Below are 20,691 nucleotides of genomic sequence, written 5' to 3'. Positions count from 1 at the left end.
CTGTCATGGTGGTCATCATTCAGCATCTCAGGGGTTCTAGTTTCCACGCACCACATCACTACCCCTTAATCTGAGTTGATTCTGGCGGTAACCCCGTGTTATCCCTGCCTAGTGCCTGGCGGGCCTCACACACACAGAGCAAACCAACAGATATTTTATTCTGAGGGGCGCTGGCTGTAATACAACTCGATGCAAAACCATATGTCAGTGTTTTGCTAACCTTTGAGCATAGAAACAACCCCCTTCTCCTCACCCTCTTTTCTGATAAAGATACGCTATATGTGGCTCTGTGCTTTCTCATAACAGTCAACTAAAAGCCAAAAAAACTCAACTCTAGGTAAGGTATTGCTGATACAATAGTAACTGTCACTGGTCACTTACTGTTCTAGGTTCTTTGCAGGTGGATCTCATTTAATTTTTTCAAAAATCCCATGATGAAGATATCACTGTTTCAATTTTTAGATGAGAGGCTGAGGCTTAGAGAGGTTAAATTACTGGCCCAAGATCACTCAACCAGGAAGTGGTACAGCTGAGATTAAAATTCAAGTGTGTCTGATTCTTAAGCCCCTGGTGACGAGTGAAGTGAACTCACTAAAGGCCCTACTTTTAGGAATGTTTCTACGGGGGGAAAGGGAGTTGGTTGGGACTTAGCGTTTCTGGCATGGCAGGAATCACCATTCAGGACATGTGTAGGGAAGGTTCTCTGGGCAACAACGGACGTGTGTCTGTGGGTGAGTGGAGGGGGACCCCTGGTCAGGGCCACTTCAACCCACAGAGAAAGCAGAGGTTTTTAAACAGATGGGGCCAAACGTCTTGCAAATGAGCTGAAGCAGCTCCAGCACCTTGGCCACCAAATAATTCTAGGCAGAAATAGTGAACTGTTTTTGAGGATCAGGCTGGGGCCCTCCTGGGGTCCCATGAAAGGGTTAGGGCTCGAGCTCTGGGAAGGCTCACCTAGGTTGCTGCCAAAGGCCCCTAAGAGAGGGCGGGCTTGCCCCTCAGCCCTAATACCATGGCCTGGTTTCTGGTTCACAGGCCATGGAGCCTGAGCCAGTGAGCTGCTGAGAAGCAGAGGCAGAGGCCTCAAGAAGAGACTGGGTGAAAGATAACCCAGTATAGGCGATGACTGCACAGGTCCTCCCCAGCGAGCAAAGGCTCGAGCTCCTCCCTACCTTCTTCAGGCTGCAGAGAAAACTCATCCTGCACCCCATCCTGGCCTTCGAGGCACGTTGCGGGGACCCAGCCTTGCTCCTCAGCAGTGCTGACGAACCACCAACCTGGGGAAGCGAGAGTGCAGAATGATGTTAGTTGCGTCAAGCATGAGGCCAGGGGGTCAGAACGTAACAATTGCACAGGGTAAGGCTAAAGTTACCATTTTACTGGTAGAACACAACTACCAATGTTACCTGCTAACTGCTAAAAGTAAGTCCAGAAACTTGCTCCTGAGCCTGGGACAGGGAAAAGTAAAGTCATCTTAAATGACAACAATAAAGAGGCCGGGCACGGTGGCTCATGCCTGTAATCCCAGCACTTTGGGTGGATTGCTTGAGGCCAGGAGTTCAAGACCAGCTTGGGCAACATGACAAAACCCTGTCGGCATGAAAAATTTAAAAATTAGCCAGGCATGGTGGTGCATGCTTGTAACCCCAGCTACTCGGGAGGCTGAGTTGGGAGGATCACCTGAGCCCAGGAGGTCAAGGTTGCAGTGAGCTATGATTGTGCCACTGCACTCCAGCTCGGGTGACAGAGTGAGACCCCCATCTCAAAAAAAAAAAAAAAAATGAACGTTCACCTTCACTAAGATGTGTGATGCACCCATCATTTTACTTGCATTAAATACAATCTTCACATTATCATCCCAACTGCACACATGAGGAAACTGAGGCTCAAAGAGGAAAACCGATTTGTCCAAGTTCACGTGGCTTGTGGTAGAGCAGCGATGCGTGCACAGGGCTGTTTGATGCTAAAGGCACTGCCCTTATCTGAGACGCAGATTTAGCATCTGCTTCAGAGGCCTCTGACCCAGGCTCAGACATTGCCTAACGACAAGGGCCTGCATGGGGCCTGTGGTAGGGACAATAATGACCCTCGTCCCGCAAAGATGTCCGTGTCCGAATCCCTCAAACCTGTAAATATATTAAGTTACATGGCACTGGGGTATGAAGGTTGCTAATCTGCTGACCTAAAAATAGGGAGTTTATCCCAGATTCTCTGGGTGGGCCTAATGTAATTCCAGGGCTCCTTAATATGCCAGAAGGAGGCAGGAGTCATGGGGAGATGTGGCTGTTGAGGAAAGACACAGGGAGGTGCAACATTGCTGGCAATGAAGAAGGAAGAAGGGGCCGTGAGCCAAGGCGGCTTCCAGGATCTGGAAAAGGCAAGGAAACAGATCCTATTCGGAACCTGAAGAAAGCAATGGGGCCCTGTCGATCCCTTGATTTTAGGTCAGTGAGATCATGCTGAACTTCTGACCCACAGACTATCAGATAATAAATACGTGCTGTTGGCCAGGCGCGGTGGCTCACGCACGGCGGTTCTACGATTTTCTAAAGATTCGTATTGGTAAATATTTGTATGAAGATAAGGAAACTGTCATAACACAATGACAGCAATGACAACAATGTGTCAGATACTGTCCTGAGGGCTGCACGTCCACTCCTAGCTTGCTAGATCTTCACCATAGCCTTAGGAGGTGTGTATTATTATTGCTCCCATTTTACAGATGGGGAAGCTGAGGCTTAGCGACTCTCTCAAAGTCACAAACATAGAAAGTGGCAGAGCCAGGATTCAAACCCAGGCTGTCTCTGAGCTCTTAACCATTTTCACTAATGCCTCACAAACTGCTGGAGGGAGGATAAATCAAAACAGCCACTGTTTTGGAAGCAGATAAGTTGGTGGTATCTTAAAATTTAAAGTATGTGTGTCTTGGCTAGGTACAGTGGCTCACACCTGTAATCCCAGCAGTTTGGGAGGCCAAGGTGGGTGGATCACCTGAGGTCAGGAGTTTGAGACCAGCCTGACCAGTATGGTGAAACCCTGTCTCTACTAAAAATACAAAACTTGGCCAGGCATGGTGGCGTGTGCCTGTAGTCCCACCTACTCGGGAGGCTGAGACAGGAGAATCACTTGAACCCGGGAGGTAGAGGTTGCAGGGAGCTGAGATCGCGCCACTGCACTCCAGCTGGGGCAACATAGCAAGTCTCTATCTCCAAAAAAACTAAATAAATAAAATATGTGTATCTTAGGGTCCAGCTGTTTCACTTCTTGGAATCTAACCTAAAGAAACACTGACATGCACACAGACATGTTCACACTGGAGTACAAATACGAATATATGAACATGGCTCACTCGGGCACTGAATACTACGCAGATGTGAAAAAGTATCAGAGGAGCTAGACAGCAACTAAAAAAAGTTGCAGATCAAAATGTATACAATGACACCACTGGGTTTTTAAAAAACCCACAAAATACATACATATACATACAAAATATGATGTGCTTGCGTATATGTACAAGTATATATGTATGAATATGTGTATGTGTGAGTGTATATATTCACATGTATGCACACGTACACATACACACAAGTGTATATAACATTTTCAAGAAAGATTCATACCTAACGGATAGAAGGGTTATCTGGGGTTCAGAAAGGGGGTTAGGGTTGAAGCTGGTAGAAAAAATAGATTTTAGTTTTATCATTAATCTTCTAAGAATAATGTATCCCTGTAATCCCAGCACTTTGGGAGGCCGAGACGGGCGGATCACGAGGTCAGGAGACCGAGACCATCCTGGCTAACACGGTGAAACCCCGTCTCTACTAAAAAATACAAAAAACTAGCCGGGCGAGGTGGCGGGCGCCTGTAGTCCCAGCTACTTGGGAAGCTGAGGCAGGAGAATGGCGTAAACCCGGGAGGCGGAGCTTGCAGTGAGCTGAGATCCGGCCACTGCACTCCAGCCTGGGCGACAGAGCGAGACTCCGTCTCAAAAAAAAAAAAAAAAAAAAGAATAATGTATCCATATATTACTTGAATAAGTACAATATAATTGAAAATAAATGTCATCAGTGTGTTGGCTACTTGAAGAGGTACCCACTCACCCTCTCCCTTCTTTTTGCTGCCCTCTGCACATACCAACACTCTTCCTGGCCCCTACTCTTCTTCCCAGTCACCGAAGCTTCCTGACTTCCTGCAAGCTGGGGGCCGAGGGCAGTGAGTGCTCCTGCCTTTACATCCCCATGGTATGTCCTAGCCACAGCACATAATCTGCATATACTCATTCTCAGGAATTGGAAAGTCACATGGCCTTGGGGGCTGCTGGAGTTGGTTTGGAATTCCGGTTCTGCAGCCTGTTGTGCGATGTGGGGTGAGTGACTGAGTCACTTGGAGTCATGGTTGTATCAGCTGTGAAGCAGGGATGGCAACTCCTATGTTGAGTAACGAAGGAAGTTTGCCTGGCTGGCGCTGGTCTCATGACTAATGCCACCATCATCCAGATGATGTTGGAAACATCGCCCTTCCCATTCTTTGGACCTCAACTAGCCATTGGGCTGTCACAGAGACTGACCCACTAATGATATGATTAGCTAACATCACATGTCAGCCACAACAAACCCAGTGGTTTCCACTGCATTTTCCCAGGGAGGATCTGCTTATTTCCTGCTCTTCGCCTTCAATGGGGTGCGATGGCTGCTTTGTAGCTAAGGAAGGCAAAGGGGAAGGAAACCCACATTTTTTGGAGCATCTACTGTGTGCTAAGCACAAGTTTAAGCACTCTTTGTATATCATCTCACTTAATCTTTACAATCACTCTTCACAGCAGAAGTTTTTACTCTGTAGATAAGAAAACTAACAGTCAGAGAATGAAGCCACCTGAACTGTGAAATGTGGAATTCCGATGGAAATCCAGGTTAAGTGGCTCAATCATACCACATTCTGTCCCAGACCCAGCCGGCGTCCATGACCAGTGGTCCCTGTGATGGGCAGGTAGGCTAAGGGGACAGGGAATGTGTCTGTCCCATTAGAGCCCAGAGCGATCGAGCCTTCTTGAAGACTCCCACGGGTAAGCAAAGGCAAATCAACAGCGCACATTTCCAGTGAATGCTGGACTGTATCTGCAAGTACTTTAGAACCAGAAGGAATGTTTATAAAATGCGAACGTCAGAACAAATCGGTACCATCTGAACCAACAGGATAATGGTGAGTGGTGACCAGGTGGGATATTCGAGCACAGTGATTAAACAGAGGCCTCTTTCTCGGAAACCCTAGGCCGGATCTATGGGAACTGGTTAGTCTGGACCGGCCACTTCAGTTTCTGAGTTTCCAAATGTTTCCTGTCCTAGGGGCCTGGTGACAGGGTAGTGGGAGAGGGAGATGGTCTAGGTCCCCACCTGACTCATTCTTCTCGATGATGTCCACCACCTGCCCCACGCTGAGGCTGATCTCCGAACTCTCCTGTTTCTGGTAGTTGGCCACCACCACGTACTGCTCCAGGACCATGGGGTCCACTGAGGTTTGGTCACCCCCTGTGGATAGGAAACAGACATGACATCTGGCCACCACCATGCTTGAAAGAGCAGGAGCCAGAGCAGTAGGGCGGGTTAAGAGGACATTCCAAATAAAAAAGAAGCAGTTACAGGACTCGTCTCAAGGGTGACTTGATCTATTCGTTCTTCTATTCATGTGCTTACTCAACCACCAAAATTGACCAAGTGCTATTCTGTGCAGGCACTGGGGTTTGAGTCGATTAAGATATGGTACCTGCCCTGAAGATGTTCACAGCCTAGTGGGAAAGCTCATTCATTCATACTTAGCCATTCCTCCATCCATCTGTCCATCCATCCACTTGTCCATCCATATGTCCGTCCGTCTGTCCATCCATCCATCCATCCATCCATCCATCCATCCATCCATCCATCCATCCATCTGTCCTCCATTATCCATCCATCCATCATCCATCCAACCAAACATTCATCTATCTGCCATCCATTCAACCATCTATCCACTCATGATCCATCCAATTAAACACCATCATCCATCAACCATCTCATCATCCATCCAAAATCACTCACCTACTAATCTATGAAATCACCAGTGATGTTCCAGACACTCTAAAGAGTATAACGGTGAATAAAACAGCTATGACTCCCAGCCTCAAGTAACTCAATCTAGTCACAGAGACAGACAAGTACATAAGTATATATAATTAATAAGATATAGAATTATATAAGCATTAGTTTATGATAAGTTGCTGGAAACAACCCGATGCTGGGACAGAAAATGAAGGGGAAAGACAATGCTATATTAAACGGGGTGGCTGGCAAGACCTCCTTAAGGAGGTGACATAACACAGGGACCTGAGAGAGGAGGAGGGGTCATAAGGAGAATCGGGGAAGAGCAGTGTAGGCACACTCTGAGATGGGAAAGGACTTGGGGTCTTCGGGACTGGAAGGAGGCTAGGTGAGGAAGTACAAGGAAAGAGTGTTCTGAGTGAGGTCCCCGAGGAAAGCACGGGTCAGATCAGGCAGGGCCTTCGGGGCCAAGTAAAGAAGTTGGGTTGCTTTTAACCTTGAAGTAGAAAGTCACTTAAGGGCTTTAAGAAAGGAATGACAAGAGTCACATCTTTAAAAAGATAATTCTGATTGCCATGTGGAGAATGGATCAGAGGCTGACAAGAAAGAAAGCAGGAGAGTAGTTGGAGGACATGAAGTTGTCAAGGAAGAGGTGACGGTGGCCTGGACCAGGGCAGTGGCAGCAGAAGGGAATGAAGTAGAGGGGTGCTTCAGGGAGGCTGTGCCACGGGATTCAGGGTGGACAGCTTCCTGGGAGTCGTGCAGCCCTGGTTAAGCACTAAGACATATCTGACAAATCAATGAAAAGATAATGCAGAATACAGGTGATTTAAATAGCAAGGGCATCTGAGTTCAGAGACTCCAGAGGGAAGCGGGCAGCTGGGTGACTTTTAGAGCAGCAGGCTAAATATGGGGGAAGGGCACCCAGACATTTGTGGTCATAGGAGGGCCCTGGTATTCTAAAAGTCCTGATTCAAAATAGTCTTTCCTATTGTTCCCATAAATCATTAAAATATCCAGGAAACCCCACATTTTGTGTCAAAATGCACCCAGTTGGCCGGGCGTGGTGGCTCACATCTGTAATCCCAGTGCTTTGGGAAGCCGAGGAGGGTGGATCACCTGAGGTCAGGAGTTCAAGACCAGCCTGGCCAACATGGCAAAATCTCATCTCTACTAAAAATACAAAAACGAGCTGGGCATGCTAGCGTGCGCCTGTAGTCCCAGCTACTCAGGAGGCTGAGGCACGAGAATCGCTTGAACCTGGGAGGCAGAGGTTGCAGTGACCTGAGATCGCACCACTGCACTCCAGCCTGGGTGACAGAACAAAACTCCGTCCCCCATCACCCCCCCCCCAAAAAAAACAAAAACCAAACCAAACCAAACCAAACCAAACCAAAAACCACCCAATCGTGGAGCAGCGTGGGAGAAGCAGCGCACACAGATGACTTTGTGCATCTCTCCCCACTCTGTTGGGTGGTGTCTCGTTGGCTTGAAATTGGCCATGGTGGGAGTATTTACACCACAGAAATTGGTAAATGCTACAGAGCAGGGCTTCTCCACTGGAGAGCTGGTAGTTAAGTGTCCACCAGCACACCACTGCACTCCAGCCTCTGCAACCAGAAGGAGCACAGAAGCCCCTTGTCAGAACCATGCGGTCTGGATTTTTGATGTGAAAAAGCAGAACAGGGCATTGTAGCTGGGTGAAGGGTACTGCTTCTTGGCTCTGTGCCCATGCTCTGGCCACTCATCCTCCCTGCCAGAGGGTAACAGGGAAATGGGAGGGCCTTTGGGCTGGGGACAACCCTGCCGCTTGCCCTCTGCATAGAGAAAGCATGAGGAGAGCAGACGAAGAGAGAGCAGGAAAGAAACAGAAGATGCAGGCTCATGGTTCAGAAGATCGGGCAGGAAGCAGCCTCAATGAGGGCCTATCACAGCCCACAGACAGCACAGAAACCATCTCAACACAGCTGCCCTGCAAGCTGGGTACTGCCACCCCCATTTTGTGGGCAGGAACACAGAGGCTCAGAGATGTTAAGTGACTTTCTCTGCATCACACAGCTGGCTATGGACAATGCTGGACTCTGTCCACTTGGCTCCAGGCTCTCCTGTGTGTTGGGGCACAGCAGTGAGAAAAGAAAAGATGACGGGGGAAGAAGGGCTGTCCTCCCCCGAGGGCCTGGTCAGGCTCAGTCTGACATCTCTGCATGTCTCAAGGCTTGTCTGCTATTTCCAGCCCTCTCCTCATCCTCCACTTCCCCTGACGTCAGGTGGCAGGGCCGACTTTTCTAGACTCAAGAAGACAGTTCCCCCAAGCCAGCCCAGCCACGTGGGCAGTGGCCTGAGTGTGCTGCTTCACGCCCCCTTCCCGCTGGCCCCATTCACAATGAGCTTCTTGAGGGCAGTGGCCTTGACTGCCTCCGAACCACCTGGCACTTACTAGCTCCTTGAAGGTGCTGTCCAGTGAATCAATGAATGTAGGATGCTGGCTTTTGAAGGCTTTTGACAACCTGTCCTGGTCACTAGAGTCACTATTCTCTGTGAATCTACCATCTGGTAGAATCCAGCATCTACCCCAGGATCTAGCCTGCCCGAGGGCTCAAAACCCCAGGAGTGCAGTTTCCCTTCTATCTGGGCCCTCAGGTGAGCTGGACCAGGTAAGTGTGCTACCCTGTCCCTCAGCTTGAGAGAAAGAACTGGAAAGAAAAGAGAAAAAGCCCCCACTTCACAGCCAGGTTGGTGCCTGCACCTGCTGTCCCGGTTAATGCTCAGAGACAGGCCCACGTCTTCCAGGCAGGCAGTCACCGGCTGGTGTGGGGTCAGGGAGTGGCTGTGAGGATTTCCTCACCGAGCCACAGGTTTCACGCAGGCGACTTTCTCTGCAGTGCTCCATCACCCGGCTTCACCATGTCCTCACGGAGCCACACCCTCTGCACCAGGGTCTGAAAGGGGCTTTGCTGGGGCCAGGGGAGGGGAGGCAGATGCTGTAACTGGTCTCTGTCCTGCCCCTCCAGTCTGCCCTCCATACAGCAGCCAGAACGCTTGCTCAAAAATGCTACTCTGGTCATGCCACTCCCTCCCTGCTCAGCACCTGCCATGGGCTCGGCTCGCCTTCTGGTCTTGTCTTTTGGCTACTTCATCCCTAGTGCACCTGCAAAGCATAAAGGTGCCTTTGCAGAGACTATTTTCTCTGCCTGGGATGTCTCAACCTCTCCTCCTTATTTCAATGGGAACCACCTATTCTTAGCCTCGTAACTGGTCCCTGGCACCAGCCTTGATCCTGCAATTTATTTGTTTGTTCTCTTTATTTTTTGAGATGAAGTCTTGCTATGTCACTAGGCTGGAGTGCAGTGGTGCAATCTCGGCTCACTGCAACCTCTGCCTCCCAGGTGCAATAGATTCTCCTGCCTCACCCTCCTGAGTAGCTGGGACTACAGGCGCCCGCCACCACACCTGGCTAATTTTTTGTATTTTAGTAGAGACGGGGTTTCACCATGTTAGCAAGGATGGTCTTGATCTCCTGACCTGGTGATCTGCCTGCTGTGGCCTCCCAAAGTGCTGGGATTACAGGTGTGAGCCACCATGCCCGGCCATTTATTTTATTTTATTTTATTTTTTGAGATAGAACCTTGCTCTATTGCCCAGGCTGGAGTGCAGTGGCACGACCTCAGCTCACTGCAACCTCTGCCCCCAGGGCTCAGGCGATTCTCTCGCCTCCCGAGTAACTGGGACTACAGGCATGCACCACCACACACAGCTAATTTTCGTATTTTTAGTAGAGATGGGGTCTCACCCATGTTGGCCAGGCGGGTCTTGAACTCTTGACCTCAAGTGATCGGCCTGCCTTGGCCTCCCAAAGTGCTGGGATTACAGGCTTGAGCCACCGCGCCCGGCTGCCATCTGTTTTCAATATAGCAGCTAGAGTGATCCTTTTAAAAGACGTGTCAGAACATGTTTCTCAAAGGTCAAGTCCCTGTGATGGTCCTCACTTCACTTGTGAAAACCCTCAGTGGCCTACAGGGCCCTGTCTAATCCGCCTCTGATCAGTTTTTTTTGTTTTTTCAAATAGAGTTGGGGTTTTGCCATGTTGTCCAGACTGGTCTTGAACTCCAGGGCTCAACCAATCCACCTGCCTCAGCCTCCCAAAGTGCTGGGGTTACAGTTGTGAGCCACTGCGCCCGGCCTTTTGAAACCTTATTAGACCTCATCTCCTTCACTCTCCCCAGTGTGGCACAGATGGTTACTTATTCCCTATCCTCTATTTCTTCTATAGTAATAGAATTCCTGAGTTTTGGCAGGGCACGGGGCCACTTGGAATAAGACTCCTTTATAGTTGGGAGTGGTCATGTAACTAAGCCCCAGACAATGGGATATAAGTGTGGAATTGTGTGCACGTGCTTGGTAAGAATCCTTACAGGAGGTAACTGATTCTGTGTCACCCTTTCCTCATTACTGCTGGCTGAAATGTCAATGTGATGGCTGGTGCTGCAGCAGCCATCTTGGGTCATAAGCAGCCTTGGGAATGCTGGTGTTGTATGGCAGAGCAGCAAGATGGGGGCCTGGGTCCCTGCTACCATTGAACACTCTATCACTCCTGGACTATCTCTGGGATTTGAACTAAGAAGAAAAAAGTTCAGCTGTTTAAGTCACAATTATTTTGGATTTTCTGTTGCTTGTAGTCAAACCTAATTCACTTGTATCTTTGGTCGCTAGTCTCTGACCAGTAGCATCTTTGCCAGTCCTTCTCATGCAAAGCCTGTTTCTACTACAGAGATTTTTGCATTTGCTGTTGGGGACAGTCTTCTCCAGATACCTGCACAGCCTTTGCTCTCCTTTCCTTCGGGTTCCTGCTCAAGTGGCATCTTATCAATGAGACCTTCCCTGCCTGCCTTGCACTCCCTCATTCAGTTTTATTTCTTCCATAGTGCTTTCAAAAACTGTCATAGGTTCTGTATATTTGCTCGTCTCCTTGTTTACTTTTCTACTCTAGAAGTGCCACAAGGGCAGGGACAGTCTCTTGTTCACTGCTGTGTTCACACTGCCTAAAGGCTTGTAGGCCTGTCATGTGTTTTGGTGCAAGGGGAGCTAAGAATGCGTATATATATAGATTATATATATAAAATGTATTTTATAGATAATATATTATATAATATATATTTTATATATATTAAAAATATATATTTTATATATATATATTTTTTGAGGTGGAGTTTTGCTCTTGTTGCCCAGGCTGGAGTACAATGGCGCAATCTCGGTTCACTGCAACCTCCGCCTCCTGGGTTCAGGCAATTCTGCCTCAGCCTCCTGAGTAGCTGGGATTACAGGCATGCACCACCATGCCTGGCTAATTTTTATATTTTTAGTAGAGACAGGGTTTCGCCATGTTGGCCAGGCTTGTCTCGAACTCCTGGCCTCAGGTGATCTGCCCGCCTCGGCCTCCCAAACTGCTGGGATTACAGGTATGAGCCACCACGCCTGGCTGAATGTTTTTATATTTTTTAAGAGCTGTAAAGAAGAAGGAGAAGAGGAAGGAGAAAATGAGAAAGAATTATTGTTATTATTGGTAGTAGTAGTGACAGAGACTGTATGTGGCCTATAAAGGCTAACATATTCACCATCTGACCCTTTGGAGAAAGTTTGTCAGTCCCTGGCCTAGAACATGGATGGCTTCTTACTAGGGCTCAGTAAGTGTCTGAATGAAGGAAGGAACAGTTTAAAACTCAGCTCTGCCAGGTGTCTGTAATCCCAGCACTCTGGGAGGCCAAGGCAGGCGGATCAGGAGGTCAGGAGTTTGAGACCAGCCTGGCCAACATAGTGAAATTCCATCTCTACTAAAAATGCAAAAATTAGCCCAGCATGGTGGTGTGTGCCTGTAATCCCAGGTACTTAGGAGGCTAAGGCAGGAGAATTGCTTGAACCTGGGAGGTAGAGGTTGCAGGGAGCTGAGATTGCGCCACTGCACTCCAGCTTGGGCAACAGAGTAAGACTTCGTCTCAAAAAACAAACAGACAAACAAAAAAACCCCAAACCCCGCCCCCCTCAGCTTTAACGACTTCCTACCTCAGGGAGCATTCAAATACCTTCCTTCACATTTCACTTTGTTTATACAGGTGTCTTTTCTACCTGACCGTGAGAATGGTTTCCACCTTGGGACCTAGAGCACTACCAGGTACAGATAAAGTTACTCATTTAATATTTATTAAGCACCTAGTAGGTGCTTAAATAAATTATAAATTAATTATACATTAAATAAATATTGAATGAATAACTGTACCTGTCTTGTTCATTCAGCATCCAGCACAGGTGTACAACAGACATTTGTGGGGTGAATGAACAAAGGATAAATGAAGACTTCTAGAAACCTTTCCTCCTCTATGCAAGGCTCCAGGCATCCTTATAAGTTTATAAACTTATTAATTAAAGATGACTCTTTCTTGCTTATAAGTAGAAAGAGGGCTTCAGTTAAGTGAAGATCCAGTTAAGTCAGGTTACTCTGTCCAAAAAGCTCAACTTTTGCCACCCAGTTTTAACACCTGATGGTGGCACAGTTGCATCACATACAATTTTCAGGACTCTGATGAATGTGCTGGGCATTTCTGCACTAACTCTCCTAACTAGTCTGCCAATGGGATTTGGCAAAACGATGAGCAGTGACAGAATGACAGAACCAAGGAATCATGAGATTTGCTATAAGCAAGACAGAGAGCCAGGAAACGAGGAGGGCAGAGAGCTCTGGGCTGGGACTCTGGGTTGGCTGGAGCACACCAAGGACTGGCACAGGGCTCAGGCTGGCACTTCCTCCAAGACTTGCTCTGGGGCCAGGTCCAAGACTACAATCTCCTTGACGTTTTTCCATGGCAGTAACTTAGACTGCAGTTCTCTGCCATGAAGTGGTTCAGAGAATGCATGGAGTTGCTTTTTCAGCACCAATTCTTTCAGAGTAAGTTGCTTCATTTCACTCAGAGCACTCAACTTATTGAAACTGATGAAAAAAAGTTCATTCATTTGATCTACCAGGAGTCTCAAATTAGGCTTCAGGCCGTTTAGTTGTTAAGTGAAGACACCTACTGGTGGAGGGTGATATTGCAGCCAAGCTCTATAATGCCATAATAATTGCAATGTCTAAATGCTGAGGCAGGCAACTAAAGCTAAATTCCAGGAGTTGCCAAGTGTGAAATCAAAGGATTCCTAGGCAAGGATTATCACTTTTGTGGTCCAGCAGGAAATATGAGAGAAGAGGGGATGAGAAAGAGGAAAGTCTGACATTGGAAGGGTGATTTTTATTTTTAAGTGTTATAAAATATTCTCAAGATGTACAGTGCCTAATCTACCACAGAAGTTTTCTGTTTGGGCATATTTTTTTCTTCATGATGACATGTCTTGAATTTTTAAGATGAAGGGCAAAGTGGGATTTTCCTTCCAAAAATTCGCTATACTGTCGATCTTGATGAAAGAGTCAGTAAACAAAGAATGCTTTTAAGTAAAGGTTAGAAAAATCAGGAAGAAATATGCTCCTCAAATAATCAGATGATCTCTTGACTTTTAGTGAGAAGATTCATTTTCTGCAGGATGAGCAGAATTTGAGACCACATTAGCCAAAGTCTATAGGAGCCAGCCAGTCAGTCATGACTGGGAAATGCCAGAGGCAGATAAGCCTTCTCCAATGCAGAGTTTTGGTGGAGAAATCTCAGGAGTTAGTCTGTCAATGTTAGATCCCTTTAAAATTCAATCCAAAAGGCTGATTCTAAAATAAAGGTAGTGTTCAAAGGTCACATAAGATAGAAGGCTAATCCCAGCTTGGGTTCTTAGTTTGAATGAAGAAAGATGCTATTTTCCAACCAGTTGAACTATAAATAAATCCGTCCCCATCATTTCAGGTGAATGATGTAACAGCAGTCACCACAAATTAGAGCTTTTTCTCCCTTTTCCAGACAAATCCCCTCATCAAGCCCGTTCCGACTGGACATTTGTGTTTGTCACAAACCAGAGCTGTCTCTTTCCTCTCTTCTCTACCCTCCCACACTCATTCCTTCTAGGGAAAGTCTCTGCACACTCGAAACCAGAAACTCTGCCAGCCCAAGAGTGGCAGCTCCTCTTCTCTCTGCTCTTTTCTAAGAAACATATAATTATCCTTGGGGCTCTGGAACTATTTGCAGCTTTAGCAGGATGCCATGGCTCTGGCCAGTACCTATTAAACTAGAAAGAGGAGCTATAATTGAACTGGTTGGGAAAAGGCTGAAGTTAATTCCCGACGCCATTCCTTGAGGCAGAGAGAATGACTTCGGGGCCTGTAAAGTTGACCACAGGGCTGTACCCAGGGGCAGCAAAGGTACTGGAGCTTGTGAATTCGGAATTTCTACTTGATATGGTTTGGATCTGTGTCCCCACCCAAATCTCATGTCGAATTGCAATCCCCAATGTTGGAAGTGGGGGCTGGTGGGAGGTGATTGGATCATGGGGGTGGGTCCTTCATAAATGGTTCAACACCATCCCTTTGGTGCTGTCTTGAGATGGAGTTCTCAGGAGATCTGGTTGTTTAAAAGTGTGTAGCACCGCCCCTCTCTCTCGGTCCTGCTCCTGCCATGTAAGAACTGCTTGCTCCGCCTTTGCCTTCCGCCATGATGGAAAGCTCCCGGAGGCCTCCCCAGAAGCTGGGCAGAAGCCACCGTACTTCCTGTAAAGCCTGCAGAACCATGAGCCAATTAAACCTCTTTTCTTTATAAATCATCCAGTCACAGGTATTTCTTTATAGCACTGTGAGAATGAACTGATACACTCACTACTGCTGGTCAGGGACACCCATGTACTCTAAGTAACAGTAGTAGTCGTAATAAAAATAGCATCAAACATACATTACTGACAATGTGCCAGGCACTGTTCTAGGTGCCTCACAAATATGATTATAAATCCTGTAATAATCCCACAAGGCAGATTGCTATGATCAACCCCATTTTACAGATGAGGAAACTGAGGCCCATGAGAGGGGGCATCTTTTTTCACTTCTAGGATCTCTGCTTGCACCTCTGATCCTCATCAACCCCTTCAAACCTCCTGCCATCCTAGGAAACTAAAGAGCCCTGGATTCTGGAAGTTCTGAAGTCCACACTGGCTCCAGGTGAGGTCTGGGGCGGGCCTTTGCAGATGTGGAGGATGATCTCGGGTGGCAGGAAGAAAAAGTTGGGCCACTGTTTACATAAACGTATAAACCCCAGGGGAGTGCTCAATCATTCCTCTGTGCATACCCTAGTTCCCACCTCCTCTTTCTCCATAATTGCTTCTGAGAGAAGAGTTGTGTCATCCAGGAAATGGAAAGATTATTAGGAGGGGATATAATGTACTTCGGGGAGAATGGCAATAGGGATTGGAATCGCTTGACACTGCCTCTGTCATTGCCCAAAAAGGGCTGGGGCCTGGTGCTGAGGATGTCAAATGGATACGGCCCAAATCTACTGCATATTCCTGCCTCCCAGCCTGTGCCTGGCCATCCCCTCAGCCTGGGATGCCCTTCACTCTATGGAAAGCTCCTGATCCTTCATCAAGACCCAGGGTCCCTCCTTTCCGACCCCTTATCACACCTGAGAAGAATGTTCTTAGCTCTCAGCTACCACGTTGCTCTGTATAAAGTGGAACAAAGGCATTTAACTCCCGATAGCATGGCTAGGAAGAAGTCTGCCTCCCCTTCTCCACGAAGGCATTCTCTGGGGAAGACTCCAAGTCTCAACCACTTGGCAGTTTTTTGGTATATTGGATGAAACAACCTCAAATACAATTTCTGGGAAATGGGATGGGGTATCAACCAATCAATCAAGCATCCATCCATCCATCCATCCATCTACCAATTCAAGCACCCCACATCACTGTATCCTCAGCATGGAACCCAGGGCCTGGCGCACAGTAGGTGCTCAGCTGGGGTTTGCCGAAAACTGAAGAGAACAGAAGAAAATAGAAAATATTCTTACCAGTTTTCTTTTTCCCAATGTGCTCCCTGTACAGGAAAGAAAGGGGGTGGGAAAGAGTAATGAGTCAGTACTGGTCATGTATTGACATGAGTTATTCTGCTAGGAAACTGCGATTCTCCATCCCCCACAACATCATCAGTGAATGAATAAAATCCAGGCCAACTAGAGGGACCCTGACTTCTTCAAAGAGAAAGAATTTCTCTGAATTTTCCCCCTTTGCCTGATAAGTGCTCTGGTGCCCTGGGGACCAGCGTCGCCATTTATTTGTAGACTGGAAGCCCTGGGGAGGAGCTGAAGGGGGTTGCACAGCTTGAAAATAGGAGTTAGGTCCTCACACTGCACTGAGGCTGATGCCTACCTCATCAGGCACAGCAGAGGTCCCTGCCCCATTTCTTGGGGTCCCCTAAGCCATAGACATGGGACAGAAAGTGCTTGGCAGTAAGTGTACAAGGAACACATTAAAACTGGGCAGAAGTTTGGATAGCAGTGAACACGGTGCACCTTCCCAGTGGTGATAGGGGAGACACTACTATGGGGCTAGAATTCACAGGGAATAATGAATAGGGACTCCCTTACATTTGTTGACCATGTCAGAGTTTATAAATGCAACTGTATCAGCCAGACATGGTGCTTCATGCCTGTAATCTCAGCATTTTGGGAGGCTGAGGTGGGTGGATCATCTGAGGTCAGGAGTTCAAGACCAGCCTGGTCAGCATGGTGAGACCCTGTTTCTACTAAAAATACAAAAATTAGCTGGGCGTGGTGACACATGCCTGTGGTCCCAGCTACTCGGGAAGCTGAGACAGGAGAATCAATTGAACCTGGGAGGTGGAGGTGCAGTGAGCCAAGCTCGTGCCACTGCACTCTAGCCTGGGTGACAGAGCAAGACTCCATCTTTGGGGGCCGGGGGCCGGGGGGTGGGGAAAGCAACTGTATCACAAATGCAGCATTACAAATTAGGGCTTACAAAGCACTTTAAAGTAAGTTATCTCAAGACTAATAAAGTTTGAAGTGGTTGGGTTGGGATGGACATTGTGGCAACAGTAGCATTAGCTAGTATTGTTAAATGGTACTAGACCCAGTGCCAGCACCCTGCTAGGCACTTGTAGTTCACTCATTCAACACGCACAATGATCATAGGGAATAAGTATTACTCTTATTCCCATTTTACAGATGAGAAACAGAGAGGCTAAGTAATTTGCTCAAGGTCGTACAGCTAGAATTTGAACCCAGATCTAACTAACTTTAAAAAAACTGAGATATAATTGACAAACCATAAAACTCATCCTTTAGGCCAGAAGCGGTGGCTCACACCTGTAATCCCAGCACTTTGGGAGGCCTGGGGTGGGCGGATCACCTGAGGTCAGGAATTGGAGACCAGCCTGGCCAACATGGTGAAACCCCATCTCTATTTAAAAATACAAAAATGAGCCAGGTGTGGTGGCGGGCACCTGTAATCCCAGCTACTCAGGAGGCTGAGGCAGGAGAATTGCTTGAACCTGGGAGGTGGAGGCTGCAGTGAGCCGAGATCGTGCCACTGCACTCCAGCCTGGGAGACAGAGTGAGACTCTGTGTCAAAAACAAAACAAAACAAACAAACAAAAACTCATCCTTTAAAGATACACAATTTACTGGTTTTTAGTGTATTCACAAGGTTATCCAACCATCACCACTAATTCCAAATCACTTTCATCACTCCAAAAAGAAGCCCTATACCCGCTATTAGTCACTTCCCATTCCCCGTCCTCCAGCCCTTGGCAACCAGAAATCTGCTTGCTGTCTCTAACGATTCGCCTACTCTGGATGTTTCATATAAACGGAATCATATAACGCGTGGCCTTTTGTGTCCGGCTTCTTTCATTCGGCATAGGGTCTTTGAGGTTCATCCATGTTGTGGCATGTATTAGTACTTCATTCCTTTTTGTTGCTAAGTAATATTCCATTGTGTGGATAAACCACAATTTGTTTACCCATTACTGAGTCGCTGGACATTTGGGTTGTTTCCACTCTTTGGCTATTTTGAAAAATGTTTCTGTGAACATCTGTGTACAAGTTTTTGTATGGACATGTATTTTTATTTCTCTTGGTTATATACCTAAGAGAGGAATTGCTAGGTCATATGGTAACTCCAGGTTTAACTTTTTGAGGAAGTGCCACGCAGATGTCCACAGCAACTGCATCATTTTATATCCCACCAGCAACGTATGAAGGTTCCAACTTCTTCATATCCTTGACAATATTTGTTATATATCTTCTTTTTTTTTTTTTTTTTTGAGGTGAAGTCTCGCTCTGTCACCCAGGCTGGAGTGCAGTGGCATGATCTCGGCTCACTGCAATCTCTGCCTCCCAGGTTCAAACGATTCTCCTGCCTCAGCCTCCCATGTAGCTGGGATTACAGGCACCCGCCACCACGCTAATTTTTGTATTTTTAGTAGAGACGGGGTTTTGCTATGTTGGCCAGGCTGGTCTTGAACTCCTGACCTCAGATGATCTGCCCGCTTCGGCCTCCCAAAGTGCTGTGATTACAGGTATGAGCCACCGTGCCTGATCTATCTATCTTCCTGATTACAGCCATTCTAGCAGGTGTGAATTAGATCTAATGATATTTCACTGTAGCTTGGATTTGCATTTCCTGATGGATAATGATGCAAGTATCTTCTCATATGCTTATTGGCTATTTGTGCATTTTCTTTCGAGAAATGTCTATTCCATTCTGGGTTTTTAACCACCATGTAAAAATGCTTCAGAGCAACCTGGGAGAGAGCAGGGAGGGAGCTAAGCCAAGCCCAGGAGCCAGGGACTACAGGCCTCCTGTACGTCTGGGAGGCGCAGCAGAGTCTGGCCAGGTTGGGCTGGGCCGGTGGTGATGTCCTCCCTCCAGGGATAACGTCACCGAGGTTGACTTCACAGCGCCCATGCAGAGAAGGGTGAGGGTCAGAGTGGAATGTCCTGGCCCACCCTCACTGGCACTCACTGGGTCCTGGTCAGAAAGCTACACTGGGACTGACTCACTGTGTCCTCATGCATCCCTTTGAGGGGTACTCCATTGTGCAGACGAAGATACTGAGGCCCAGAAAGGTGAGGTACCAGGCCCGGGACGAACGCAGAAGTCTGGCTGGAGCCCACTCTCCTGACCACCACCTGGACCGTCTAGTGACCGAAGTTCCCCTCTTAGCTGCTGCATCAAGACGCAGTAACGAAGGTTCCACCAGGCTGCTTCTACAGAAAGCACCAGCTGCCAGAGCTGCCATCCAGGCCTGCGACCTGAGCTGTGGTCTGGGTTTAAGTCCCGGGCTCCTACTGAGCCATGCACCCCTGCTTCCACTGTCCCAGCCAGAGCACGGGAGTGGGGACAGCAGGGGGCTCTTGGGTTCAGGCAGCCACAGCATGCGTTTGCTCAAGCAGGTGGGTCATCTTCTCGGTGTGACATGCTTGGGGTGTTCCCAAGTTTTCCTACTCATGGCGGCCAAAACCCTCCTCCAATAGCACCAGTTGGCTGGGAAAGACCCCCAAAGTCCATCTCAAGCCCTAACATGGGTTGACCTTCAGGATCCTGACCAACAGACCAACCCCACTGGGTACAACCCTCAAGTTCACTATCCCTAAACCAACAACCAGGGCCCAGCTGAGACTGCCTGCTGTGGCCCCAGAACCATCCCTTGGGCCCTTGGCAACCTCGCCGCCTTCCTTCCTTTTTAAATCCTGGCTTAAAGAAAGGAAGGCATCACAAGGTAAGCACCTGCCCTGTGCCAGACACCATCCTCTGTGGGTAGGATCTTGCTCAGTCCTCACAACCGAGCTGTGAGCCAGGGTAGTGACACCCGCTTCACTGATGAGGAAATAAGCTCAGAGAAGGCAAGTCATTTGTCCGAGGTCACACAGCTGGGAAGGGACAGAGAGATTTGAACCTTCCCTTTCTTTCCAGGAAGGATCTCAGAACCACATACATACACTCCAGCATGATGCTTGCTAGCTTATCTCAGCTGTTACTTGGTGCTTTCTTTGGTACAGTCTAGGCTGTGTTTTGTATTTTTAGTGGATGTTCTATTTGCGGATGCACGGGTGCCTGTGCACCCACATGTTCACACAGCTTTCCCACCACCGTGGGAGTCAGCAGGCCCTCCCTATCTGGCTGATGAATGAATGAACAATGCCAGTGCCCTTGGCTGGATGTAAGGGCACTGAGAACTCCTGTCCTGCACTATTTCTACAAGCCCAAGACAGCAAGCTAGTGGGGCTGCCTCTGCCACCAAAGAGAGGAAGCCAGAGAGTGCCACAAAGCCACCATGCAGCCTCCGGGACTTCCCACCTCCTCTCGAGGGCTGGCTTACACCCCGTGTCCCCAAGTGTCTCTCCTTGAATGAAGATGACCAGACTCCTCCCAAGCACAGCAGCTGCCCCTGGCCTGGCCCTCTCCCCTCTGTGTGTCTAAGTTGGTCTGATGCTTGCTCAGAGGCTGGGGCCACTGCAACCACCCTCGCCAGGGAGAGGCCAAAGGAATCCCAGCACTAACACTGGGAAGGGCCGCCAGGGCGGGGCTGCTTCACCTCAGGTCCATGTACAGGATTCTGCACCAGTGAGGACCTCCTGAAACTGCAGGTGCTCCTCCAGGAAGAGGGAAGAAAGCTTTCGTTGGAATCTCTAAGTGGTCCATGATGCTCCCC

The 20,691-nt window shown here is 48.1% G+C and overlaps 1 protein-coding gene across 1 annotated transcript in view; it reads right to left on the bottom strand.

Moving 5' to 3' along the window:
* Window positions 1-20,691, bottom strand: part of SH3PXD2B (SH3 and PX domains 2B) — a 98,607-nt gene that overhangs the window by 24,634 nt on the left and 53,282 nt on the right. Inside the window, exons 7-9 of the mRNA XM_011987723.1 lie at window positions 16,028-16,053; window positions 5,391-5,525; window positions 1,173-1,277 (exon numbers count right to left, since the gene is read on the bottom strand). Of these exons, the coding sequence (XP_011843113.1) occupies window positions 1,173-1,277; window positions 5,391-5,525; window positions 16,028-16,053 (266 nt within the window). The remainder of the gene's footprint in view (window positions 1-1,172; window positions 1,278-5,390; window positions 5,526-16,027; window positions 16,054-20,691) is intronic.

Source organism: Mandrillus leucophaeus, unplaced genomic scaffold (assembly GCF_000951045.1).
Source record: "Mandrillus leucophaeus isolate KB7577 unplaced genomic scaffold, Mleu.le_1.0 Scaffold314, whole genome shotgun sequence".
In the NCBI taxonomy this organism is placed as follows: domain Eukaryota; kingdom Metazoa; phylum Chordata; class Mammalia; order Primates; family Cercopithecidae; genus Mandrillus; species Mandrillus leucophaeus.
The sequence above is the reverse complement of the archived record's forward strand: the minus strand, read 5'-3'. Positions and strand labels throughout refer to the sequence as shown.